Source organism: Chelon labrosus, assembly GCF_963514085.1.
Source record: "Chelon labrosus genome assembly, chromosome: 17".
Taxonomy (NCBI): Eukaryota; Metazoa; Chordata; class Actinopteri; order Mugiliformes; family Mugilidae; genus Chelon; species Chelon labrosus.
In genome coordinates this window covers 24,045,571-24,072,861 of record NC_140350.1, presented here as the reverse complement: position 1 = coordinate 24,072,861, position 27,291 = coordinate 24,045,571, and the positions used below count along the sequence as shown (strand labels likewise).

The 27,291-nt window shown below is 43.3% G+C and overlaps 1 protein-coding gene across 1 annotated transcript; it reads left to right on the top strand.

The window, feature by feature from the left end:
* Window positions 1–1,060: 1,060 nt before the first annotated feature.
* On the top strand, window positions 1,061–24,316 carry klf5l (Kruppel like factor 5 like). Its single transcript, XM_084564741.1, has 4 exons — window positions 1,061–1,316; window positions 11,817–12,822; window positions 14,085–14,144; window positions 22,272–24,316. The coding sequence occupies exons 1-4, from the start codon at window positions 1,176–1,178 to the stop codon at window positions 22,448–22,450; spliced, it is 1,386 nt and encodes a 461-aa protein (XP_084420867.1). The 5' UTR covers window positions 1,061–1,175; the 3' UTR covers window positions 22,451–24,316.
* Window positions 24,317–27,291: the final 2,975 nt, after the last annotated feature.

The following is a 27,291-nucleotide window of genomic DNA, read 5'->3' as shown; positions in this document are numbered from 1 at the left end:
ACACGTCAATCATATGATTCCAGAAAACACAGAAGGGCCCGAAGACCGAACGCAACCTCGTAACAAAATGTACAACAAAATTTAACAATTCAGTCGTGGCGGTAAATGTTTCTCTACAGCATCTCGCCGAATTTCACCGGCCTTTTAATTGAATACGGCAGTTTTGACAGTCTTTACTGCCACAATAAACTTCATCTGCATGACTCATTTAACTCTTCGGATGACGGGAACGCACAGGATTACAAAAAATAATCAAGACTCAAGTCATGTTTAATGTCGATTGCACAATATGTTAATAAAAACATACAGAGGTGTGAAATGAGTTATAACTGCAGGTACTACTCCATACCTGCTCTGCTACCACGTATTACTACACAGAATACAAAAAAGCCGGAGTCTACAAGTGGAAACTTTTAACTATACAGTGAATGTACACTGTTATTGATTCATAAAAATATAAAAACTGTACTCTGTTATGGTTGTGGATATCTAAAAACAACAAAGGGTAACTGTAAAGTACAAAAAACTGCATATGCAATGGATGAATACTGATATTAGATGGATAGATGATGGATTTTTTTTTATACTGTGGGAAATGTGGTGTCCAGTAGCATCATTACACAGAGACAGGAGGAATTACAGTCAGCAAAAAGGTAAAAAAATAAATAAAATTAAAGTGAGGTGAAATGTATAAAAACTATATAAACAATATACAAAGTGTATGTAAAATGTGTAAATATAAAAATATATAAAGTGTATATTAAATATGCATTACACTAAGAGGATCAGGTAAAAATTAAAGGTATTTATTGAAAAATGGATCTATTTATTTATTCGAGGGGGCCATCACCTCCCCGGACGATGCCAGACATGTTTTCCCTCTTTCCTGGGGTCTCTCAGGTGAGTTCCGCCCCCCTCCCTTCAGCTGATTGGGCAGCACAATCCACCGCCTCCTCTGATTGGCTGAGCTGCGCGTCAACCATCCCCCGCCACTCACCCAGGTAGCGTGCCCGTACTTGAGCTCAGGTGAAGCGTACCTGAGAGCCAGAAGAAAGAGGGAGGGCTGTGGATTACACCGTAGCTCGTGCACAAGGCGCAGTGAACGTTAATAACGCTGTGTATGTGCAGGTAAACCAGATTCTGAATACGACAAACTGACTTAACTAGTGACTTTAATGGCAGCGAGTGTAGGACTGGCCATGAATCCGCCGCACACGACAGAAGAAAGGGCGGTTTTCACGCAGCTGAAGCCGGTGAGGATGTCGGGAGCGGACGGGGCTGAGGACACGTCCGTGTTTGAGGACGTCAAACCCGCGGTAAGAATCTCTGCACGGCCGGGCTTCAGGTGAACCGGAGGTCCGGCTTGTTGGGGCGTTAGTTTAAAAACCACATCTTAACAGACAGTGTGGCACAGGTGCTGCTTTATTTATTTAATTATTTATTAAAGTAGTTTTTAGTTTAAATAATTCCCAATAACTAGTTAACTAAGCACTTGTTGAGCTGTTCTGTGTGTTTCCTGTTGCTCAGTTCACCTGTACAGACAGGCAGCCAGGTTAAAGTCCTACACAGACACCTGACAGGTATGAAACTGCAGGTAAAGTTCAGCTGTAAACTGTGGCAAGTTCTGCAACACGATTCAAATCCTACTGTGTTTCTAGTTCAGTCAATTTTTTAGTATAATCATTCGTCCGTTATTGTGATGGCATTCACTAGTGATCGTATTTGTTTATTTGATTGAGACGTTGTGTGCTGTAAGATTATGAATACAGATAAGAACATCAGACTTTATTGGTTAAGAAACCTCTTTCCTGTATGTGTCTTATACTCAAAAACCAAATAAATAAAAAGCTCACGTACCCTGCAGGCCTTAATTACTTTAATTACTCCACATTTGCTTAAAGAGGAGATGAGTGCACGTGCACTTTTCCTGCTTTCTCCAAACTTGACCACCTGCAGAATCGGTTCAGTCACGGGGTTTGATCGCGTGGTTTAACTTCAGGTTGAATTGTTCTCTGCAAAGCGACGGCTCGGTGGGCTCCTTTTGCAGATCCGGCTGTCCCGAGGCAGTCGATGGACGCTTGACTGAAATGTGCCTGAACATTTTCAGGAAGTGACTCGTGGCGTGGTACAGCAGGGGAACGCGCCCGACTGACTGTAGAGAATTACTAAAGGACAGAAGAAGAAGACACAAGATTTTGTCATAGCTGTGTTAAACACAAACAGTCGGCTCCATTAAAGATAAATAGCCACGAATTGTGCGTTGCGTGATCGCAGCAGAGCACGAACAGAAACCGGACGCCTTTGTAGGGTGCTGAGGTTGGTCTCCTGCCAGGTATTTAGTAAACAGGCAGCAGATCCAGAGACCCGAGGCTAAAACTACCTGGCTCGTACCTGGAGTTCTGCAATGCAGAGCAGATTTGATACGTCAGAGATGTTTGCACATTTTGTTCTTGGTGGTTGTTTATTGGCTTTTATTCTGCTTGTGTTTGCGCATGGGAATATGATACACTCTTTGTGTGGAGTGCAGGTACAACACATGACAAAGCACCATTAATGGACTGGGCTGGATTCATGCTGTCATTTTTTTAAGCAAACATGGAATGAAAGCATGTTGAGTGGTGTAGAAGTGGCTTCGTGGGTATTGTCTACTAGAGAGGCAGATCAACATCTCACAGCAGCTTTCAAACGCGTTTAGATTTCAACACAACTTGAACGTAGGACGTGATATTTGGATCACACGTCTCTGGTTATGTCATCTAAACAACTTTCATATCAAACGTGTTGTAGTGTTTAGTCTCTGTCTTATGCATGATGTAGAAACCACTACGTAACCACCTCCTATCTTGCTGCAGATAAATGTACAAAATGACATGTCATAAAGAAAAGTACAGAATTTTATAGCCTAATCTGATGTCTGAGCCCACGAATCTCAATGAAACGCGGCTGAAATCCTTAACTGGGCTCAGTTTTCAGCTGTCAGGCATCCACGTTAGCATCCCCAAGACGAAATCCTGTCTCACCTGTCAGGTTCCAGACATAATCGACTTATCTTTACCACTGTACATCCGAGTATACATTCCGAGTTTGATCGCGTTTCTCTGCGAGATCTTGGTTGAAAATGCTGCTAAGTTTTTACTTGTTTCTTGTTGCCGTAACATGTCATGTTTGGTTTTATGCAAAACGCGACGTTGTCAAGAACAAAGCAGTCGGCTTCAGTGAAAAACTTAGCCCTCAGGCAAATTAATGCCAGCTGCAGCTTGACAAAGTTCACTTTATGTGCTCTTTATTCACTACAAAGATTTAATGCAGACAGACGCTGACAAAAGGAACTCTAATCCCCTTTCTTCTTCCTCTTTTTCCCCGTCATTTTACTTCAAATCCGGGGTTTCTGACTCAAGCAATGCGCAGCACACAGATCTGGGGAAAAGTAAAAGCCGGCTTCTTGTCTATTTTTTTTTTTTTTCTCCCCCCTGAGACAGGTCTTTGTGTCATTGTGTTGGTGTTTTTGAAGAGCGCTTAACTCGCGGTGTCGTGACAGTCGTATGTTGCCCGACCTGTCTGAGCAGGGCCCGCATTGGCCGCCCTCAGGCAAGCGAGAGGATGATAAAGGCCGACCTCATGAGAAAGTCAGAGGAGCAATGACAGCCTCATGAACAAATAGCAGTAACACAGCAAGCTTACTGTGTGGCAGAGTAGTTCTCTTAAGTAATTTATGAAGAAATTCAGTGAATGAACTCGACGGCCGGTTGGTTAACCTTGTTAAGTGGTAGATTATCCTGTCAAGGGATAGGTGTCCTCACAGGATGGGGTGAAATTTAACTTCTGAAGCCTTTGTCTTGGAGTTGAAGCTTTAAATCTGCACATTGTTGACATAAACATATTTTTACAGACATTATGACACAAACATTGGAATTGACAAGTTTGCATCAACCCAATGAATGTAAGCCCAGTGTGAGCTCTCCTTTTGGCTCTGTTATGGTCTCCACTACCTCCTGAACCAAATTATTTGACTCTTTAGCTGCTAAATGTTCCACTAGCTGTACCAGCTACTGCCAAACATTCGCTTGATGAGCCGTAAAAGTTTCCCGTCTCAAAACGTGGCGCTAAATCAAGAGAAGAACTGAAGATTTGTGCATCCTTTGCCTTTAAATGGCTGCGAACAAAGCTCAGTTTCCTTTGCTGACATCTTCATTCGAGGTGTTTTACTGTTTGTCCTTTGTACATGTCTGGCCACAGGCTCACAGTCAGGAACACTATGCTGCAACACTGGTTCTGTAACTGTTTGGTAAGGTTTCTGACTGATTCATAGCAATCTTTACTCAAACTGCAAATAAATCCTCCTGCCGAGTCCGAACACGCAAAAACAGCAGTCATCGTTTAAAAGGGATCAACTTTGATGTCCAGGTTTTTTTGTTTGGTTTTGTTTGGTTTTGTTTCTTTGCCGGATCAGGCTGAATGATGGGATACGTGCACGGTTTGCTTTGCTACGTACTTAAGCAGCACATGGCACAGGGCAGCAGGTTATTTCCATATTGGATCCATATCGTTAACGCCATAACGTCTGAAAACGGCCAAGTCGAAGCACAAAACGTGGCGTGAGCTTAAAGGTTTCTAGATCCGTCCAGCCAACAATCCAAAACTTCCCATTTACAGTAAAATAAAATGTTGACAAAGAAGCAAAACCTCAATGTTTCCTGAGAATCGGCCTCTATCAGCATCAACATTTTCTCCACCAAAGGTTGATGTTTGACCAAAATACACAAACAATGCATTTTTTTATATATTTTTTTCTTATCTCAAACATGTTCCTCAGCAGTAATGGCAGAATAAGTTACTGATATGAAACCTATTTCCAGATTCTTCTGACGTTATATCAGCACCGTGTTTCCTGTAAGCCCGAGCGTAGACGACAGGGGAAGTTACAGAGTAACTTAATGGCACACAGATGAAGAACATGTCGCCGGTCATGCCTAATGATTCCTAAAGATCAATACTGAGATATGTTTTGTTTTATTTTAACCTCCTGGGACTGTACCGGAAGCTTGCTCTGATGTCATGGCTTTAACCACCAACGTTAGTTTATTTATTTATTGAGCCTCTTCTCTCCGGCTTCCTTGTTGCAGACGTTTTTTAATGCAGCTGAAGTCAGAGAGATGGTTTTGGTTTGACTAATGATTTGACTTCCAGGATAACACACGCAGCTGATTTGCATCTGAGCAAGTGTCTGCTTACTACAAGTCTCAGCTCAGCAGAATCCCTACAGCGATTGATGAAGGGAAGAGTGACAGGACGAAGCGTTTCTTGGATATTAGAAAGACTTTTTTGCCTATTCATCTAAAGTTTAATTTAAAATTTATATTTCTGCAAAAAATCTCCAGCTTTTGTCATTTCTTTTGCTCTTTGTGTGCTGGTATCATAAAGTTCATGGCTGTGACCCTCACTACATACCTCATCGTGTAGTTTGTCTTTTGTGGTGCAGGCTACCACAGACTGTATAGCCTCATGACTATTTTTATCTTTGCATATGAATAGCTTTGATTCACCTTTCCTCTACCTGCATTAAACTCTGCACCGACGACAACAATGGCCGATCAACCAGTTCTCAATCTATCGAACAAATAAATCAGTCTGATCTCAAAATCCCCGGAGCGACTCCTCGCCTGAGTCACGCTGTGTTCTGTTCAGACTGTTTGGTCTGCTGACGTCACCTGTGCCCATCGTGCCCGGCCGTGTCCCAGCACCAGACAACACATGCAGCCCGCAGACAGCCGTGTTCTGCCGTTTCCTAATGCCTATTGTCTGCAAACTCATCGAATGAATCTGCAAAATCTCTCTAATGACTACCGACGTTAAACCTTCTCACGTCTGGAAAAACAGCCCAAATCGTTGTCATGAGCAAAAACAAAAGGTGAAATCATTTTTTTGCGGCGAGGCGAAAAAAGAAAGAAAAACTACAAACACACACACACCTTTGGATTTCTTCAGTTTGTGCTGCTGCCAGGCTAAATATGAGAAGGATCGTTTCTGTTTTGTGGGACAATACAGAACAAAGACTGACAGGAAATAAGAGAAAGAAATAACACAGAGAAAGAATAGATATGTATAAGTTTGGAGGAAGTGTTAACAGGAATATTGTAGTTCCAGAGAAATGTGTCCCCAAATCATATTTACACAATGATTAACAGCCAAGAAAGAGACTGTGTCATGGGTTCACGTTACAGTTCGTTGTGAGGAGCAGAGCTGAAATGAAGATGTGCAAATAAAGGAATCAATACTAGGGGAGATATGTTCAGTGTATGTCCATATATGGACATGTCTTATGGTCTTTTGCATAGTCCATATGCAAGCCATAAATTGTATCTCTATATTTATATAAACCTACTTGTGCATAACGTTTATAATGCCCTGTATGCTTCATTTGTAGTCTTAAAACCCTTTTCGCACAGGACTAGTTTTACCTCGGGACGTCCTGTGATTCAGAAAAGACCCCCTACGTCTGTGTTTCACTCAAATTTCCTATCCATATTTATGTCTCGGCTGCATCTCAGAGGACATTTTAAACTTCCTGACAGCTTTAGACACTTTGCAAATTCTAACTCACAATAAAACAAATCTAGGAGGAAATTTCCTACAACCTGTCAGTATTTAAATCGGCCCCACCTTCGCAGACGAACACATTAATTCCTATTTTCAAATGTGTGAATGCGTCTTAGCACCCTAACATCTGTCCAAACTTTGATTTACGGCACATCCTTTATAATTTAGAAGTCTCAAGAGGCAGAAAAAAGAGATGCCGATTCGCACTGGATTAGTTTTATAACAGGATCACAGACGACATCCGACATTATTACAAATTACAGAAGGTCCCCAGGTAAAGCTAGTCCTGGCTTTACTGTGGGCAGCGGAGCTGTCCAAACATGGTCAGTTCAATTAAAATTGCATATGCATACACATTTAGAAGGTACACATGCACGTTAACATCGTGTGTCACTTGTCACTCTGCTTTTATTTCTTGGAATAACATAGCTTAAAGAGTAAGATGTCAAGTAACACCTGCACTGTGGCATCACCAGTGTGCAGTATTGTGTTTAATATTAATACAAGGTTGAGAAAAGTAGATTATTGTGTTTTCGTTCTTAGGGTTAGGGCCCTGTCATTTAGGGACATGCAGAGTGTTAGATTCTTCCATTGAGTGATGAGGTGGCTGCTGATTGGTTGGCTGCTTCATACACAGCCATGTGAGCTAGATTTCTGTTGGTTTACTTGAATCAAAGCTCTTCATATGCAAACCTTACTTTATAAAATAAATGAAATGAAATCTCTCCGGTCGATCTCCGCCCTGTCATCTCTTTCCTGTGAAGTCAAAACACGCTCCCCTATCTCCGTGTTCATCAGTGGCCATAAAACCATCGTCTCAAAGGTTCTGTTTTTGCTCTGATGACCCTATCACGATCCCTGCTCCGTTGAGTCACAGCAGGCAGACCGGGAGGGGGCCCAGACACAGCTCGGCTTTTATGGAGATCCAAAGGCGAACGGTCACCGTCCCTCTGCATTCCTAAAAGCCATAAAAGAAAAGTGGTGCGCAGAAGCGGCCATTTGTTTTGCAATTAGCAGGAGACAGGGGTCCTGCGAAGATGCTAGACATTGTAGCTCGGAGGGTTTTTTTTGGGGGGGGGGGGGGTCAGGAGTCAAGAAGCTGCTTTAATTACTTTTTTTGTCTGTAACCCTGAGTCTGACACATGTAGTTCAGCAATCTGTTGTGTCTTTCATAGACAGCTCAGGGTGTCTATGGATGTGTAATGCGAGGTTTAAGCTAACCCTAAAGACAGGTTTAGAAAAAAACTAAAAGGAAACGTGTATAAAAGTAAATCAGCTGCATGAAACAAAAAGTACTCTGTCCACAAAGGCAGGCAGTTTGCTCGGTGTAGTGGATCGCACGAGTTTGGAGTCTCTGCACGCTGCTTTTCATACCGTCTGCGTGCTTAATGAGAGGAACGAGAGGAAAAACATGTTGCTACAAATCTAGAAACAAGATGCTTTGTAAATTACTCGTTGGCAGCGTAAGTTATGTGTTGTATACAAAGGTCATTTAAGGATGAACGTCAAATTAGCAGAAAGCGTGGAAACTCCCACTGGATCCCATAAACCCGAACACAGCTGATAAGAGGCTGTTGTTATCAGGCAGAAGGATTCATAGCAGAACAGTTGTACATGTTCTCCAATTATTAACTCACCCCGTCTCTGCTCCAAGATATTCTCCTCATTTACTGCATAAAACAATACAGAGACAGGCATCCTGGACTGTAGTTCATCAACTAGCTGGCTTTGAGGTTGCCGTGTACAAAGCAGCACGGCACTTTTAAAAAGAAAGAAAAGAAAGAAAGATAATTTTTTTTGTCGGTTGTTAAAATTGTGACTGAAGTTTCCGCTGAAGTTTATAGAAATGGAAAGTTTCCTGCAGACTGCAGGGCCCGGCTGGAGGTTTGAATCTCTGGTTAAATAGAAGACGGACAGGAGAGAATCGCTTCAAATGATTTATGAGTTTAAAGGATGTTGATTCTACTCATGGGTGGTTTTTAAAATTTTAAAATATGTAAATGTTGTGTGTTTTAGTTGGGCTGCCAGTATTAGGACAAATATTTGCAATGGCAGCAAGAGCTGTCGTAGCATCTCTGAGCTAACCCGGGCTAGCTCGCTGGTCAGCGAACACGCAAACTGGCACGGACTCGGTTAATTATTTGTGGAATATATTAATCAGATTGGTCGATGGCGGCTTCCTTTCTCTGCGATAAGTCTTTTCTGTTCGAGCTAAAAGAAAAAAGAGACGCAGGGTTTGACATCAGGTCACCTCGACGACAGGCCGGCAGGGGACACGGCCAAGGGCGCCCAAGGGTTACGGCTGCCAGCGCCTCAACTCTACAGGACCTGGTTGTGTCCCGTCCTGAAAGGCACACAGGGGCTTTCAGGAAACAGAGAGGCTGTTTTTGTTTTCCTCAGTAAATACCCAAGATTTCAGCAGGTGCTCAGATTGCACTGATGACAGAGCGGCGCGAGTTGGACATCTGTCCAAACCTTACAATACCGAAAGAATACACACACACAGAGACCCCTGCTTTAATGCCAAATGGTCCACGACACACTCATGATTTCTTTCCTGCTCTTACAAACGAAAGAGCAAATGAGGGAACAAAAGACAATCAGAAAGATGTTTACATGTTAAAATGTAGTTTTTAGTCTGTAGAAACTCTTTTAAAATGAAATGAAAACATGTTAAACACACACATAAACCCTCAGAGGTGAAAGAGCTGAAACTGCCCCAGCGGGTTATTAACAGAGGGATGTGTGCCGTGTGTTGACGGGGCTGGCACTTGAAGCAGCGTTTGCAGAATAACGCCATTGAACCGGACCCCCTCTGCTCCTTTGTGTCGCCCGTTCAGCTGCCGGACTCGACCTCGAGCACATCAGCACCTCGTTAGGTCATTTGTCCCAAATGGCTGCATTCAGTCCAGGACTCCACAGCAGACTCCGGGTTAGGATCCCATTTGGGACGGGTGCTATTTATGCAGTCCTGAGACCAGCTTCAGACTAAGTGCTCGTTTTATCGTCCCAGCAGTGAAATGATGAGACTCAGACATGAAAACCGTGTCTTGTCCTCGTTAGAGACGTCATATTTTGTTTTCATGTTTGTTAGAAACATGCCGACTCCCTGTGACTGGTGTTCCCATCAGATTAGCTGCACTCATTCACACACCAGCATCACTTTCACTGTCGACCGCTGGCTGTTGTCGCTCACGTGGCTTGTGCCCTCGCTTCTTGGGACTTTGGTTCTTCCTCTGTTCTTTTCTCCTACTCTGGTGTTTATTTTTTTTTCTGGTCTCTCCTCCCTTGTTGTCTTTGTGGGGATCAGATTTGTCTGGCAGGTCTATTTTTACCCGAGTGTGTTTAGTTTTCACTGCGTCTTTCTCATGCCTTCAGCCATTGTTTTGGTTTGGCTGAGCGTCCTCTTCTTCATTCTTCAAACTGTCGGCCACACCCAACGGGTGGGGGTGGGGTGGGGGGGAGTTTGTGTGGGTAAAGCAGGTGGCGAATCGGTGCTGCGCGGACGGTGTAATTTTTCTGCGCACACTCGTACGTTCACGCACAAATCCATTCGTCTATACTTGTGTCTCTGAGCGCGTGTGTGGTCTCCGCGGCGCTGATTTTATACTTAACGGCCAGTGCCCCTCTAAAGGAGAGACGGTGTGCTTCATAGACTCTGAATGACACACATGCACCCACACACATGCACTGATGCACATACCAGTTAATCAGGGGTGAAGATCAGATAACGGTGTCTACTCAATCACAGGAGAATACCTGGAGTTTAATTATTTTGTGCCCGACCTGTCCAGTCCTGTCGCTCGAACATGTTTCTTTAAATGTAATCACAGAGTCTGGTTCTTGTATTGTTAAGCTCTGCTTGTTTGCATGACTGCTACTATTTTTAATTCGCGGCAAAAGAAACGACAAAAAAGAAAACTAAGTATATATAAGACTTGTGTGAAACAAATAGCATGGATCTAATTAAAGGCTTGTTGTTTTTCATGATATTTTTCTGTAAATGTTTTAGTCAGCACGTGTTGCCGCTCCTGCCAAGTTTAATTAACTTTAACGTGGTTAGATTACACCACAAAATAAAACTCTTGGGTGTTTTCTGTACATTCTTTGAATGCATTCATGCATAGGGACAGTAATAGGAGGTTTAAACTTCTGCGTTAAGTTGACGCCGAAGCTACGGCGACAGCGCAGACCCTAACGCCCAACTAGCAAAAAAGACACAGCGCCGACTAGTGTTTGGGTGGTGTTGTTAGAGAGCGAGTCAGACGGACACAAGTATAAATGACTCGCACCGGCGTAGGCTACGTACGTAGGTTAGAGTGGCGTCTAGGTCCTGTAGTACCTTAAAAGCACCCTGTCACTACAATGACCCACAGTACGCGGCTACATCTTGTTATTTGCACCTGACAACCAGAGAGATTCTGTTGAACCTGGAGCAGGATCTTTATACAGTTTGATTTTATGGGTGTTTACTTTCTACGACGGTTTAACTCTGTATTCATGCGTTTGCTTGTATTCCCTCTCTTTTCTCGTTTTTGTTTCATGCGCAGCTGTCCTTCTCCTCGTTGTCTGATTACACCTTCTTCGCTATATCCCAGATAAAGAGGTAGCCAGCTGCAAGAACGTATGTACGTCTACATGCTGGTTTCACAGAATGATCTGTGCAACAGTGGCATCATTGTCAGCTAATGAGCATCTGTGAATCAGATGAAAGCCAGAGCCATAACTGGAGCAATAAGACACAGCAGGTGTGAAACACGCGGCGGCCCGACAGGAAATGGTGTCATAAAGTTAAATGTAGGTGAATTCCCTCTTTGGATCTGGTCTGTCCCTACTCGTGGTCTTGGCTGTTTCTCAGGGCAGCGAGCTCCGCTGGGAAACGGGAATGATGAAGGAGGAAGTGTCGGTACCAGTTTCTTTACGACTTTTGATGGGTTTTGCTTTTAATTCAGGTCCTGTGATTCCCCTCAACTTTATGTTTTGCTTTTATTTGTTTCTTCCGTCTGAGGTCTGTTACAGACACCTTATCATCATCTGCAGCTATTAATCTCAGTCGGTGAAATCCACTGCTTCTGCTTTGGATTCTTCCACACCTTTGTACAATCCTGCAGTTGGACAGTCTGCTACACACAGTAACAGAGGGCAGGCCGTACGGTTATAGCTTCAGTACACATCTGGAGTTCCTCCTTTAACCTTGTCACGCGTTTCTTTCTTTTCAGACTCGACTGGAATTGGACAAATACCTTCCTCCGGTCAGCAGTCCTCTATTGAGTCCCTCAACTGACATGACTGACAAGAAGTACAGACGAGAGAGCGCCTCCGTGGTTGATGAGTACTTCTCAGAGGACAAATCTTCAACCCCTTACAGTCTTAACATTAACGTCATTCTTCCCAGTACCACTCATCTGCGCACAGGCCTTTACAGGCCCAACACCAAGACCCTCACGCCACACCAGATCAAGACAGAACCCGGGCTGGAGGTGCCCTGCTCCATCCCCACCGCCACTCAAGCCCTGCCGGACTTCACCTCCGTCTTCAACGTGCCACCTGTTTTCATAAAACCAGACACAGGCTCTGGAGGAGTAGGGAGCGTGGCCGCAGGGTCTCAGCAACAGCAGCAGCAGCCAAATTTGGACACAGAGCTTCACATCGGGCCTCCGCCTCCCCAGCAGCCGGTCTACCACATGCCCATCACCACCTGTGCCGACCTCACCATGACCCTGTCACACACCAGCCCGTCAGCGCACGGCTCCAACGGCAGCAGGACCATGCTTAACCTCGGCAATGTTGCATTGCCGACATCCAGCGGCAACTACATGATGGCGGAGCACCAGCAACAGCACCAGCACCAGCAACAGCACCAGCAACAGCACCAGCACCCGCAACAGCACCAACACCAGCACCAACACCAGCACCAGCACCAGCAGCTTGGTTACTACCAAGGCTCTCCAAACAACTCATCCCAGCACACAGCTCCTCACAGCCTGCCGCCCTCGCCCCCTAACTCCCAGCCGGGGAGTCCCGACGGCCAGGCAGAGCTGCTCAGCTTAGCATCTCAGCCTCCACCGCCCTATCAGCATCGTCTGGGAGGAATGAAGGTGACGGGTTTGTCTTCTCACGCCTTGCTCATGACACACGGCCAGGGCGTCCTGACAGGTCCCAAATACAACAGGCGGAACAACCCGGAGCTGGAGAAGAGGAGGATCCACTTCTGTGACTACCCAGGTGTGTGGTCTGTTTGCATTTCACAGAAAAATACATCAGAACAGGTTTAATTATTTCTAAAAGCATTAGTGGAGGAATGCTGCATTTGTCACTGAATCAAAAATGTGTTAATACAAACTGATTTCCATTTCATTTCACTTCATCTTTGCTCTCCATTGAGTCACTGGCGCTCCAGACAAAACACAAAATGCAAAACCGTCACACTTCACAGGAAAGCGCTAAAACGGGCGGCAGCACCTCTGCACTCAAAGCCGAGTCTGTTTCAGCTATGGCCTTGTTCAAGCGCAGCAGATGAGACATCGAATGATGGAGGAGAAGAGTTAAAAACGTTTCATGCACACAACCTGTTTTTAATTGCTTCTCACTGGATAACTAGCAAGAAAAGTTGTTGTTTTAAACTTTCTGGCACTTTCTGGCAATACAGCACAAGTTAGGGATGCAGCACGCTGACTCCTTGCTCTGGCAACTGTTCATGTCAACCTGTACACCTTAAACTTAAAACTGCAATCCTGCATCTGCCCACACACGCAGTAAATATTGAAGCGTTATATACTTTTATCTAAACACTCGCTTTCTGCAGCAGACACGCACGCAATCGGGCATCTTTAGCTCTCGCGAGATTTAACGGTTTGATAATCAAATAACAAGTTTCGGCACAACCACCCTGACGAGTTAGTCCAATTTGCTGCCGCTGTTACTGTTGTGTAAATAAAACCAATTTCCAGAGCAAAAGCACATATGCAAATCAGTGATACAACTTTCTCCTATGTACTAATAATAATAATAATAATGATAATAATACACACACATCGGTGCAGGAAAGACAGATGTGCATAGATCCACATTGCCAGGATACTTAATAACTCACAGCAGAAACATGCACCAGTATAAATATGCAACTGAAAAGGATGATTTAGCACGAGAGTGACATTACTAAACTTTGCAAATGCAAATATATATATTTCAGAAACGAACAAACGATCATTTGGAAGTATTTTTGCATTCATTAAAATCATGAGGCACAACATGAATTTCTGTGCTAGCTGTTCAGAAGGTGAAGCTCCTGGTCTATGTTTGCCCTTATACTCCCAATTAATCCCTTGCAAAAACAGCGTAACAACTACTCAGAGTTTCCCGTGACAGAGATCCTGTTTGGCGGACATGTGGCTCTGGAGCTGTCGTTTGTCCACCTGTGTGTCAGCCTCGTTTGGTTTGCACATCTCCGCCTGGCTCATGATCTCTCTCTCTGTTTTCTCTTGCAGGCTGCACCAAAGTTTACACAAAGAGCTCTCACCTGAAGGCGCACCAGAGGACACACACAGGTGAGAAAGCTGATCTCTATGGGAGTTAAAATATCTGATGTGTAGATCTGAACGGTCACTTCGTGCTACTTCTGTTGGGCCACCTTACGGATGATGCATCAGCCGTTAAGAGAAGGTTTAAATAATGTTTCCACTATGCAATGCAAGCAAGACTTTACCTGAAGTGAAGCACTACAATAGAGAATGATCAGGGTCAGTTAGGTCAGATTTATCTACCCTAACAACAGGTGACTGGATTTTCTGGTTCGAGGTTCAGTAACTAACAGATGGCTGCAAGATTAAAACCTTATATTATGTGCTACGGAGTGAAAACATCTCTCTCAGGTTCAGTGCAACCTGTGCACAGCTATTCAGGATTAATCTCAACAATCAGGACTCTGGCTAGACATGTGCATCATCTGTAACGAGTGTGTTTTAGCTGCAGACTGTGTCCTCTGCAGAACGAAGCCCTAAATCCGTTCTCGCATTTTCAACACTGACGGAAGATTTAGTGGATGTTCACGCTTGCACAAATCACATTTAGTAACTCTCCTTGTCCAAATTCTCTAATTAATCCTGTGATTCAAGCCAACAAACACCCAGTCACAAGTTCAGTTGCTTTAAGCTTAGTTATTTATGATCTGCATATTTTGTCACGTTGCCAGTTTCGTTACGCCCAGTAACGATAATAGAGGTGAAGCAGAAGAGGGAGAACATAAAGAAAAGCAAAAACAACATAGAAGCGACATTGATTTGCTTCAGTTTTCGTTTTTTTTTTTCCCTCCGCCATGTTTATACATGCTCATACCTGCCCTCCCAGCCTCCCGAGAGAGAGAGAAAGAGAGAGAGAAAGAGAGAGAGAGAGAACAAAGAAGGGAGGGAGGATGGTAAGACAGAGAAGAAAAGAGGATAAAAAAAAAAAAGAGGGAAGAGACGCTGTTAAGCTAAGGCCAAACCAGTTACTCCTGCTTTTCAGTTCCTTTTCGGAGGATGTAGGAGGAGGAAGGTAGGGGGGTTCGCAGAATGGGGGAAGGCCGGTTTCGATGTGTTTCCCTTCTGTAAGATGAAACCTGCGGATTCCCAGCGGCCTCAGACCTGGATGTTGGAGATTTACTCATGCGATAAAAGCCGCCGAGCTCGTTCAGTGTGAAAACCGTGTCGGGGAGAAGAGCGGGCACGTGAATGAACGGGCAAATAGAAACAGATCTCTGTGTGTGCTGCTCGTAAAGATATAAAGTGAAGTTTTATGAATCCCCGTGGGGAAGTCGGGTTGTTGCAGCAGCAGGATTCAGCAGGATGAAAAGTACACAGGCTGTAAAGTATGAAGTGAGAATGGTAAACAAAAGCAATAGAGCTAGAGAGTGGTGAGATGATATACATATGCTGTTGACGGGAGGCTGACATGGGTAAACTATAGAATGTTTAGATGTTTAAATCAAACAGCAAAGAGGCTGCAGGACTTGAGAAAATGAAAACTCGATCAGATTAACGTCAACTGCTACCGATCCCCAAAATGGGAACCAATGCAAGGGGCTCCTAAAACCCCCACAGTGTTCCTGATTTACAACCGTGTCTCTGCAACTGGCAGCTTTTATAACTTCTGTGGTGACACAATCAGACAAACTTTCCGCCCCGCCAGAGAGCTCATCACGTTTAGACGGTCACACAGCAGCCAGTGAAACGTGCAACGTAACGGAGGAGTTTACTCATTCTGGTCACTCCAAGCAAACCTATCCAGCAGGCTTCCGTCGCAGCCTGGCAAAATCAGACTTGCCTAGTTTTGTTTTGCATTCAGTTGATGATGACTCATGAGTTGAGCATGTAAAAGGAACACTGAACTGAGTGTACTGAACTGGGGGCAAATCAAGAAGAAAAAAAAATAAACACCTTAAAGTTTTGAATAGTTCCCTAAACCTGTGACCTCATCTTGGCTTTGACCTCAGACTTGGCTTTTGAAAGTTGCTCAGGCTTTATCTTTTCCATAACTGATTAATGCTGTTTTTGATGTGACATGATATCACATCAAATCAAATGAAGTGAGGTGACTTTGTGAAAGAGATTTTGTTTTTGGCATCTTCCAAACAGAGTAACTCAGGGCTCCATCATTGGCCCCCTTTCTTGACAAATAATCCCAACTATTACCACTTAACACCCAGCTCGATGCATGTGTGAACTTCCAACTTCTTGAAACACATCCCCATCTCAATCAGTTTTGTTTTTACCAATTCAGTTAAGACGCATCTAAAACAGTCTCATTCGACTAACTGAACTAATGTCACTTTAATGACAAAGTTGCACCTTAAAGTTTTGCCTAGTGCCCTAAACCTGTGACCTCATCTCTGACCTCAAACCCTGAGCAACTTTTAAAAGCCATGTCTATCTTTTCCAATGCCGTTTCTGATGTAACATGACATGAGATGAAGTGAGAGGATTTTGATAGAGAGATTTTGTTTTTGGCGTATTCTAAACAAACTGGAGTGCCTCAGGGCTCTAACATTGGCCCCTTTCTAGACAAATAATCCCAACTTTTACCGTTCCTCCAGACAACACCCAGCTAGATGCACCTGTGAACTTCCAGCTCCTTGAAACTTCTTGTCTCAATCAATTTTATTTTTTACCAATTTAGTACAGATACATCAAAAATAGTCTCATTTAGCTCACTGAACTAATGTCGTCTTAAAGTTAAGCCTAGTGCCCTAAATTGTGACCTTATCTCTAACTTCAGACTTCGCTTTTGAAAGTTGCTCAGGCTTTATCTTTTTCCTGAATTGATTAATGCAGCTCTCTGTTTGCTCGAGCGGTGAAGGCTGTTCACACCTTCGACTTTTGCAGAACGCTGCGGCCCGTTTCTTATCCAAAAACAAACACAAAAGATAATGTAAGCCACATTATAGCCTCTTTACATTGGCTCCGTGTTGACTTAAAGATTTTATCCACTGCCTTGCTCCAGGCATTATCATTATTTCATTATTAATGTTCACGTAGCCTCTTTAACTGACTTGCCAAACCAGTGCTTTCGAAACGCTTGTTTACATTCTGAGTGATTGACAGACTTACTGATATGATCGGTTGCGGTGTTTGTGTACTCAGTGGAGTCTTATTGGAGTAAAAAGGTTCACAAAAAAATAGTTCTTAAGGAGGAATTTTTGACATTGCTACTCTCTTATTTCCTTCTAGTTCACACCAGGGATGCAGCAGTTTTGGTTGTTATTATTAGTTGTTATTTGTGCCGGTCTGGTTTCATGGTGAATAGTCACAAGGAATGTGTTGCATCTGAAGACTGATTCTTTAATGTGGGGACACATCATCACTCATTTATGTCTGCTTCGATTCAACGGCGGAGAGATATGAGTTATTTGTCCTGGGGCGATGTTAACAGGAAGTTGTGTGTGTGTGTGTGTGCCATATAATGGGCTGTAAATCTTTCAGTAAGCATTAGTTTCATTTTCATCCCCTGACAGGCATCCACTTTTGTGACCCACTTTCTCTTATCGTGGCCATCTTTTCAAAATTCAGGTTCCCCCATACGTCAGTGTCGTTGCGTGTTTTAGTTTTTGGAAACCGTCAGATATGTTTATCTAGATCTATTTAGCACGGATTGTGCCTCGTAGTGCATGCAGGGACTGACTATTAGCGTGCATGGATCACAGTTTGAGAAGATTTGAGACACGTTGCCTCCAGTTTAGTTTTTAAGTCGACCATACGAGGTTGGTTTTCCGTAACCGTTTTGGGGGCGGGGAGCCTATCCCGGCTGTAATTGGGCGAGAGGCGGGGAGGAGGCGGGATACACCCTGGATAGGTCTGTGACAGGCCTAACACATGGAGTCATCTGCTTGACACTGAGGTTTGGAGCTTCCTTGTACTTTCCTCTTGAAGGAAGTGGTGGATAATAATGTAGATATTATAAATACTTTTGATCAAGAACACCTCCGTCGCTAAAAACTGTCCATCGCACTTGTTCAGGGGCCTCAACCTTGACCGTGGCCCCAGCAGCCGCTTCAGCTCTCTGCGTTGGCTCTTGTAATAGCGCGCTATCGGCCTGATTAAGGAAGCCTCCAGCCCTCTTCACAAACACCAACTGAGCTGATAAAGCTAAGAGGTCCACAAAGAGTTTATGGGCGTCCTGGAGGGCCTGAGAGTGTTTGCTCTTTGACTCACTAAAACCACGCAGAGATGGTTATAAAATGTTATTACTACACTCCTGATATATTACACCACACTGTATTGTGGTGTGTGGCTTGAAGTAACAGAGATGTGATCGCAGTTGGTTTGAAAATGGACGGAGAACCGGTTCTCAGGGAGTCGAAGCCTCCTATGGAGTCAACACGTCTCTTCCATGTAAAGCACACAGCAGCCTTTATGTTCACAATGATTGATGCACTGTTGCCATTGCGCAGCCTGTACATTTCTGAGTGTGTGTTTTGTTGTGATTGCGTGGGTGTGTGTGTTTTGCATTATGGTTTATGACAGGTCCACAGCGCTCATTCACGTATGAGCCGCGGGAGACGGGGAGATAATAGTTTGGCCGTTTCTAATCGGCCACCTGACCAAACAGCTGCTGTCTGGTCTCCACTAAAGGCTTTTGAAAGCTTTTTGATGCCGTTTCTTTTTAAACGATGCATCCAGAGTTTCATCGAGAGTAGCTCACGCATCTTTATAATTTCAGTTTTTATTCTAGAGCTGGATTTGTTTAACTTTGCTGACGATGAGAAAACCTCGTCAAACGTTTACAGGCTTATAGGTCGCTGTCAAAGCTCAGTATTTTCAAATGCATGTACTTCCTTTTAGGTGGTCGACGCTATGACTAAGAAAAATTAAATCCACTTTTCAGAGAGAGCCTTGAAATTGAAAATGGTGACGTAGTTCAGATAGTTTTAAACTACAGGAAAATGAAAGCCCACATGGGATGGATGGATGGGAGGATGGATGGAGCGTTTAGGTTTTCACCTGACCTTTTGGCAGCTTATTTAGGAGCATATACCAGTCAAGTGTGTTTGCTCTGAAACTGCCTGTGTCGTATTTCACCGGCCTGTTTGCCGGCTTTCAGGGATAATAGTCGGCTGCGCTTTTGACCCCGAGAGCACGGCTATAGAGCAAAACCAAACACACCTGTGGGCTGAGAGCCTCTACCCTTTTATATGGAGACATTTGGACTCCACCTCTACACACACAGATCAAGAGAAGCAGGATATTGTCCAGATGGGAGGCTGGAGGGCCGCTGGGCATGTGTGTCCAAAAATAATATCAGAAATGTTGTTATCGAGTAAAGACGTATTAATTAAGCATTTCCCATGATGCCTGAATCCCCTCTTTTGCTCTTTGGACCTCATTGGCTGCCACTCAGTGATTGATGGTCAATAGCAGAGGCTATCTAATCAGCGCTAACGGGGCCTTCGATGGTAATGAACACTTGGTGACCCGCATGGCCCGAGAGAGTCACACTCCTTGACTCTGGCTGATAGAAGGACACAGCTTAGAAATGTCGGCATGTCTTATTCTTTCTCTCCTGGTAAGACGGTACAAATACTAAGATCAGAGAAAAGCAGCATTTTACGTTTAGTTTAGAACATTTTTACAGTTGAGTTTTGTTTGTGCTCATGCTTTCAGTTGATTTCTAGACATTAATTTCCACCTCAGCTATGACAGACGACTCTTTTTTTTTTTTCCTGTTGCGTACATACCTGCCTATTCAACTGAGCTTTATGTTCTCTTTGTTGATGATTAGCTCGCTGTTTGGCAATAGCACGTTGTGGCACAGCGGAGAAATGTCAATGTTTGGGTGGAGTAGGATAAGTGTCATGTTAAATTTACTTCTTTTATTATTCCCCAGTGCTTTGAATTCACATTTTCAGGTTCTCTGTCATCTCTGCCTCCCTCCGTACCCATCAACCGTCTTATGAATCAGTGTTTTATATCCTCAATGAGCAACACCACCAGCACAATCAGCTCGTGTGAGAGCGTGTGACATAACAAGGGCTGGTAGGGTTGAGCTTTAAATCAAGGGCACATTTATAGTCTACCGTTGAGCTCTGAACAAATGGGATGCATCCATTTCCTCGATCGTCGTTTGCAAACCAGATTTTCACTAAAGTATTTTAAACTATTCACGGTTGCTAGCCTGCAGCGTGAGACGCAACCTGAACAGGGACCTACTCATCAAACAGTTCGTAGCACTACTAATGGTTAAAAACTCTGCAGGGCGTCATTAACAAAGTGATTATAGCTTCCAAAATAACATCCGTTGCTGCGTCTTACGTCCGACCTGTGGGGCTTCAAGAGCAGTGCAGACACGGTTTAGTTAGAAGGCCAGGTGTACATCCTGATTTTAGAAGTTTTCACATTTTTTTCGTCTTATTGGGGGGAAAAAAAGTGAGTTCGCATAATGGCAGATGGGAAAAATAAGTTTGTTCTGATACAAGCAGAATCTCCCTTGTGTGTAGGGCACACATTAGTCTTTGCAGCATACTTCAGACAGTATGAAACTCCAGAGTCCAAACTACCTTTGTTTTGTTTCTATTTCACAACCTCTACCACTTCTACTTTGTTTCTTTACATGCACATAATGTCACTACACTGCCACCTTCTGATGACACAACACAACCCAGTTAGAATTTGAATTTAGAAAAGCCTTTATTGTCATCATGTGCATACAACAAAATTGCAAGATACCCTCACAGCGGTGCTTTTAAGAAGAATAACAAAGAAGAACACAAACAAACCCATTTACCCAAAGAGTAAGACCATCATTTACTACACTGCCTAGCCAAAAAAAAAAAAGTCTCCTCCTGGATTTTACTAAGCAAATAGGTAGGAGCCTCCTATTGGATAATTACTGCATGGGTGATTATCTTTCAGCTGACAAGTTATTTAACCCCAACTGATGCACCACAGAGTCCAGACCTTAACCCCATTGAGAATTTTTTGGATGTGCTGGAGAAGGCTTTGTGCAGTGGTCAGACTCTCCCATCATCAATACAAGATCTTGATGAGAAATGAATGCAACACTGGATGGAAATAAATCTGGTGACATTGGAGAACTCCATTGAAATAATGCCACAGAGAATGTGTGCTGTAATCAAAGCCGAAGGAGGAAATATTTTTTGGCCAGGCAGTGTATTAACCATATTGCACAAGAATTGAAAATATTCAGCGGGATATATGAAAGGATTATCTATTTGCTCCGAACCAGTCGATGGAAAAACTGGTTTAATATTTCACTTTAAACGTTGCTTTAAATGTGCTCATTGTCATGTGTTTGCTTCTCGTGAATGACGATGCTCAAAGAGAGGCTGAAGGCTCAGGTAGCGTGTCGGAAAGTTAAACTCACGTTGAACCGACAGAATGAGTCACTGAAACGGACATCTCGGCTCGTTTTTCTCTGCGGTATCAGAGCGAATGAAACTACAGTGTAGACAGACCGCCCAGTCTAACGTTCGTCAGATTCAGGTGTAACCTGCCGTGAAAGACACTTCTAGCTCAGGATTAATAATCACAAAATCTCACTTTGCTGCTTTCAAGAGAAAAGGTTTCATCACTAAAAACAAATCTCTCACACACACGCTTGGTCTGATAATGACAAAACTAACCGTAAATAAAGGCGTGTCTGTCATCACTGCACTTTATGAACAGACTTAGATGTGATGGATGAGTGCGTAAACACACGTGGTTACAGCCGTCAGCTCCTCGCAAACTGAGCAGAAATGTAATGAAAAAGTTAAATAAAAAAATATATATCTTGCGGCTGCAGTGGTGCAAATTCTGAGACGGTTTTAAATGGATTGTACGTTTGTTTTTATGCTTGAGTGTGATCGCACGTGTTTTCTGGCTTCATGGAAACGAGCGAGAGACACCAAACCTCTATGTTGTGTTTGTTTAGGTTTGTAAAAGATCACGGTGTACCTGAATGCACCATCGAGCAAATTTTGACATTTTACCTGAAAAACTGCTGCACTCATCTTCCTTGTATGTTCATTGAATTGTTTTTTGTTCATCCCAGGGAAAATATGTAAAAAAACGTATTTTATCGTTCCATAAAACTGCTGTTCAGGTGTTACAGATAAAGACAATTGACAATGTTAGGCTACTAGTGTGAGAAAGCTGTGCTGTACGTCGCTAACGCCTCTTATTCTCTCTTCCTCTGTCTTTAAGGTGAGAAACCGTACCGCTGTACATGGGAGAACTGCGACTGGCGTTTCGCCCGGTCGGACGAGCTCACCAGACACTACCGGAAGCACACCGGGGCCAAACCCTTCAAGTGCATCGCCTGCAGCCGCTGCTTCTCGCGCTCGGACCACCTGGCCCTGCACATGAAGCGCCACCAGAACTAAGCACGGATATATAACCTGCACACACGCAGACACACGCAAGTCGAGCAGTATCCACGCAGTACGTCACAGCCACGGGAAGCTAACGGCTTTAAATTAACCGAATCAAAATCATCCCTGGGTCACCGGTGTTTAGTCTGGTGCCGTAACATATATGCTGAGTGTTAGCAGATATCAGATGTTCTAAAATACCTCCACAGACCGATGGATTGTGGTTTTTTGATTAGGGTGAATGGATCTGAGGGAGATCAGAGCTGTTTTTAGACTTTCTTTGTCGGCATCCTTACTGGTTGCAGGGTGAAGACTAGCTGCTCTGTGACCCAGTCAGTTTCACTTCTTATCCAAACAGGGACAGTAGACGCTAACAGAGCTTTCAAAGACCCTTTAGGTTTCCTTCTTCTGGAGATAATCTAGTCAACGCAGTGTTTGCTGAAGTCTTAGCACCAGAGCTAATGATCTACCAAACCCCAGGGATGATTTTGGTGTCTTAAAACTCAAAATAATAATAATTACTATCTGAACTGTGGTGTCAGGCTGCTGCGATGGATGCTTTGGGACTCCTTTTGATTTAATCCAAGAAAAAAAAAAAAAAAAAAAAAAAAAAAAAAAACTTTCTTCTATCCACAACAAGAACTGTTTCTTTCCCTCCACATATCTGCTGCCAACTTCATCACCAGCTTGCATCGTTTTGAGGCACGAACTTTCAAACGAGAGGTGGGGACGTGCTCCCCTCCGCCCTGCCTGTGTAAATACTTGTTTATAAGTGTGAGTTTGTGTGTTTTTGAATATGCAACGAATGTATTGCTATTGATACTTGACAACTTTTATTTCTTTTTTTTTTTTTTTTTTTCATTGAATGTTAAATGTCAAAAAAAAAAAAAACTTCCTTGCAATACGATATCTCCCTCTGAGGGTCTGAGAAAGACGATCGATAGTCGGACAAGTTTCCAGGGAAGAAGTTAATCATCGCCTAGTTCTGCCTGTTTCAGCACAGGTAATACCTGCCGAGCTCAGAGAGCGCAGAGATTTGCCAATGTTTGTATCCATGACATTACCAGTTGCCTCGGCAACCAAGCTCCTTTGACAACAGTTTGCGGTTTGCTTGCAGTTCCCATTCATCGCTGTTTTTTTTTTTTCTCCCTCAGTTTCTTTTTATTCTCTCATATTTGTTCAGCACTTCAGCTCAAGATGGGTGGACAGCCCTGTTACGTAACCAGGTTTTTGTTTGTCTCAATGTACAGCGCGACGGCTAAATCACACTCACCCAGTCGGCCGCGGTAACCGGACGAGCAGCAATGTCATGCAATCTGGTGACGTTGACTTGATTGCATGACATTAATTGTCACTTGCAACTTATGCAAGTTTTATTCTCCCCACCCGCTGCTGTGGAATGAAAAAGACTTTAATCCGACAGTTTGGAAGGCCCACGCAATTTTGTATAACGCTTGCACGCTTGCCAACAACTGGAATTACAGGAAGGGGGACAAAGTACAAAAAAGACAAAAGAAGAGTCTTATTCCAAGAAGTGAAACAGTTACTAACCAGGAAAAACGTCCCCAAGCAAAAGAACTTGACAAAACTGTATTTTTACTGACTGAATAATCATCGTGATCATAAATCTAAAAGTGAACAATAAGGTTCATGTCTAAACCTGAACTCTCTGTCTTCCGGTGAAGCTCATTCACTCTTTCAAGCACTTTGCTGTGGAAATTAAAACCGTACTCGTTTCAGTAAGAATACACGTTAAGGAACAAAGCGGTGCGTCTGCATCGTCAGCAGCTTTAAAAACAGAACAAATGTCATTGATCTTAACCTCATGGAGCGATTCTTGGAGCTCTCGCATTCGTTCGCTCATTCACGCTAACTCTCCACTGGGGGGGGGGGGGGGGGGCTGTTCAGTTGTTGTCAGACCAGCTCTGCACCTGATAACCTGCGCCACCTGCAGGACGGGAACAAAAGTTATTTAAATGTCAGCTCCTACAGGCAAGAAAAGTAATAATGGAGTAGCTACACATGCATGCGAAGTACGTTAAAGCTAGTTTTGTTTTCATTGTGTAAAATGACCTGTAGAACAACAGTTACACCTACAGGAGGCACAGTGCATCGTTTGTGCTGCACTTTTCTGCAGGCTAGGTTTTCGCAAATCAGCGTGCACGTACTCTATGTGTAGTTACTTTTCTTGCCTGTAGGTGTCGCATGTCAGAGATCGCAAACCTTTTTAAATCCGCAAACCTTACGAGCACCATACATTTAGTTTTCTGTGACGGGCAGGTGATGCCAGAACATTTAGGCAATAACAGGAACGTTTGTTCAAAGTCTGTGGTTGATTTTGTTGTCACTGAAACTTGACCCTGATGCTGCGTTCACGTTAGCGCGGACAACTCCGAGCTATGATGCATTTTCAGTCGGCGATAGTGTGAACGCACCATGAGGCTTGAGGTTCCAACCAAAACATGAAGCACTGATTGACCTCAGTCTGTCCAAAGGATGTGTGTTCATTTATGAGAAAACACATCCTCTTATTTCAACCCTGTGATTGTTTTGTTTTTATAAAGGTTTAGTCCCAAGGAAATAAGTTCTCCTGCCTCTCTCAAGGAGGGAGCGCTGACCACCCACTGTGTACATATCTGTAGTTTTAGTTCCAGCAGAAGTCTTTGTAAATATTTGTTTTATCTCCTATTATAATATTAATATTTCTAATATTTCTTTTTTTTTTTTAATAGAGGGTTTTTCGATCGGTTGAACTTGAGATCTTGTTTAATTTTGTTTTGATACTTCGTGTGTGTCAGAATTATCAAATTGTGTATGTACAAATTAATAAGAACAACTGTTTGTTTTCTGTTTGTGCATCGATGATGCTGCAAGGAAATAATAATAAAAAATCATAAAATAATAGTGGATTGTTTTCTGGTTTCTTTGGCTTTTAGCACATTTTTCCTTCAGCTTTGAATATTTTGTGAATGTTTTAGAGGAAATAATGGGTCTGGACTACTACTGCTCAAACTGGGATGTTATATTGGCTACTATATGTGACGTGATTATTTCAAGGATGCAGTTCCTCAAGTGTCCACTAGAGGCTGACTCCAAAACCAAATCAATCCCCATAGACCTCTGCTTAAAATGTCCAAGCTGAAATAAACATGGTGCAAAAACTGTTAGAAACAGCTAATTTCTCCATTTGGTGACAACTGCTCAAAGAAGACTTTTTATATAACAAATTATATCATAAAGATATGCATAATTAAGGATGTGGAAGGGTGGGACTGCAGAGTGGGTGCCATCACAGGTTGCTAGCTCTCTGCCTAGGCATCAATCAATCAGTCTTAATTTATAAAGCACTTCTGAAACAGCAATGGGTGTCTCCGGAAGATATTGACAGCTGAGATGTCTCAGACTCTGAATGGACAAAGACTGTATTCCCAAAGTAGCCCTGAGATGGACTCCACCTGGAAAGAGGAAACAGGGGAGGCAAAAACCAGAACTTCAGAACTGAAGACGGAAAACTTATCGTGGGCTGAAGCACAGCACGCTGCACAGGATAGGACAAATGGAAGCGGATAGTCGCAGCCTTATATTCCACCGGGAATGAAGAGGATTAAGTAAGCAAGTTAAAAACAACACAGTTGGCCTAAGTGCTGCAATCAGACATGAGAATATATAAAACACGTAGAACAATTAAAAACAAGATTAAAATCATAAAACCAACCAAACAATGAGAACCAACATCTCAAACTGAGTTAGAAGCCAAGAAAAGAGAGGGCATCAAACAGCATGACCTCAGTATTTCTTAAGATAATATTTTTTGCAGCTTTTGCTAAAACCAATAAGAAAACAGTATAAATCATTCCCCGTATCAACCCCTCAGCTCCATTATGGCTCTTCAGGTGGAGGTTGTTGCCTCGTGATTTGGCTGGTGAAAGGTGACGCTGCTGGCAAGCAGCTCTGAGATGTGAGCTCCATGACACAAAACAACCTGATGCTCTGACCGAAAGGAAAAAAAAAAAAAAGAGTCAACAATTAAGCAGGAAGAATCAGAGAGATTATGAAGGTATAAAGGCAGGGAGGGTGAAGTTGCTGCTGTGTTGTGCTGGCAGGGAACATAATCATTATGTTTGTGCCAAGATGCTTTGAGTCAGGAGCTTCAGAGATTTGCCTCATCATCTGAGACAACGCCCTAGACGTACTCTGCATGTGTGTGCGCAACGTGTCAGTGCTCATCACTCTCTGCGTACATCACAGATCAGGTTTTATTTCAAATGAGACTGAATGTAAAATATATACCGTCTGGACAAAAAAAATGATCACACACTCTCATATTCCATTGGACCTCCTTTAGCTTTGATTACAGCACACATTCTCTGTGGCATCGTCTCCATAATCTTCTCCAATGTCACCAGATCCCAAAGATTCTCAATGGGGTTAAGGTCTGGACTCTGTGGTGGCCAATCCATGTGTGAAAATGATGTCTCATGCTCCCTGAACCACTCTTTCACAATCTGAGCCCCATGAATCCTGACATTGTCATCTTGGAATATGATCCATTGATGGAATAACCTGGTCATTCAGTATATTCAGGTAGTCAGCTGACCTCATTCTTTGGACACATAATGTTGCTGAACCTAGACCTGAGCAACTGCAGCAACCCCAGATCATAGCACTGCCCCCACAGGCTTGTACAGTAGACACTAGGCATGATGGGTGCATCACTTCATCTGCCTCTCTTCTTACCCTGATGGTTCTCCACTATCCTTCCAGCTTTTAATAATGCGTTGGACAGTTCTTAACCCAGTTTTAGTAGTTTCTACAATCTCCTAAGATGTTTTCTCTGCTTGATGCATGCCAAT

Excerpts from the sequence above, each read along its gene's own strand:
- klf5l (XM_084564741.1), top strand. The coding sequence starts at position 1,176 with ATGGCAGCGAGTGTAGGACTGGCCATGAATCCGCCGCACACGACAGAA. Across the intron at positions 1,317-11,816 it reads TTGAGGACGTCAAACCCGCG|ACTCGACTGGAATTGGACAA; the intron begins GTAAGAATCTCT and ends CTTTCTTTTCAG. Across the intron at positions 12,823-14,084 it reads CCACTTCTGTGACTACCCAG|GCTGCACCAAAGTTTACACA; the intron begins GTGTGTGGTCTG and ends TTTCTCTTGCAG.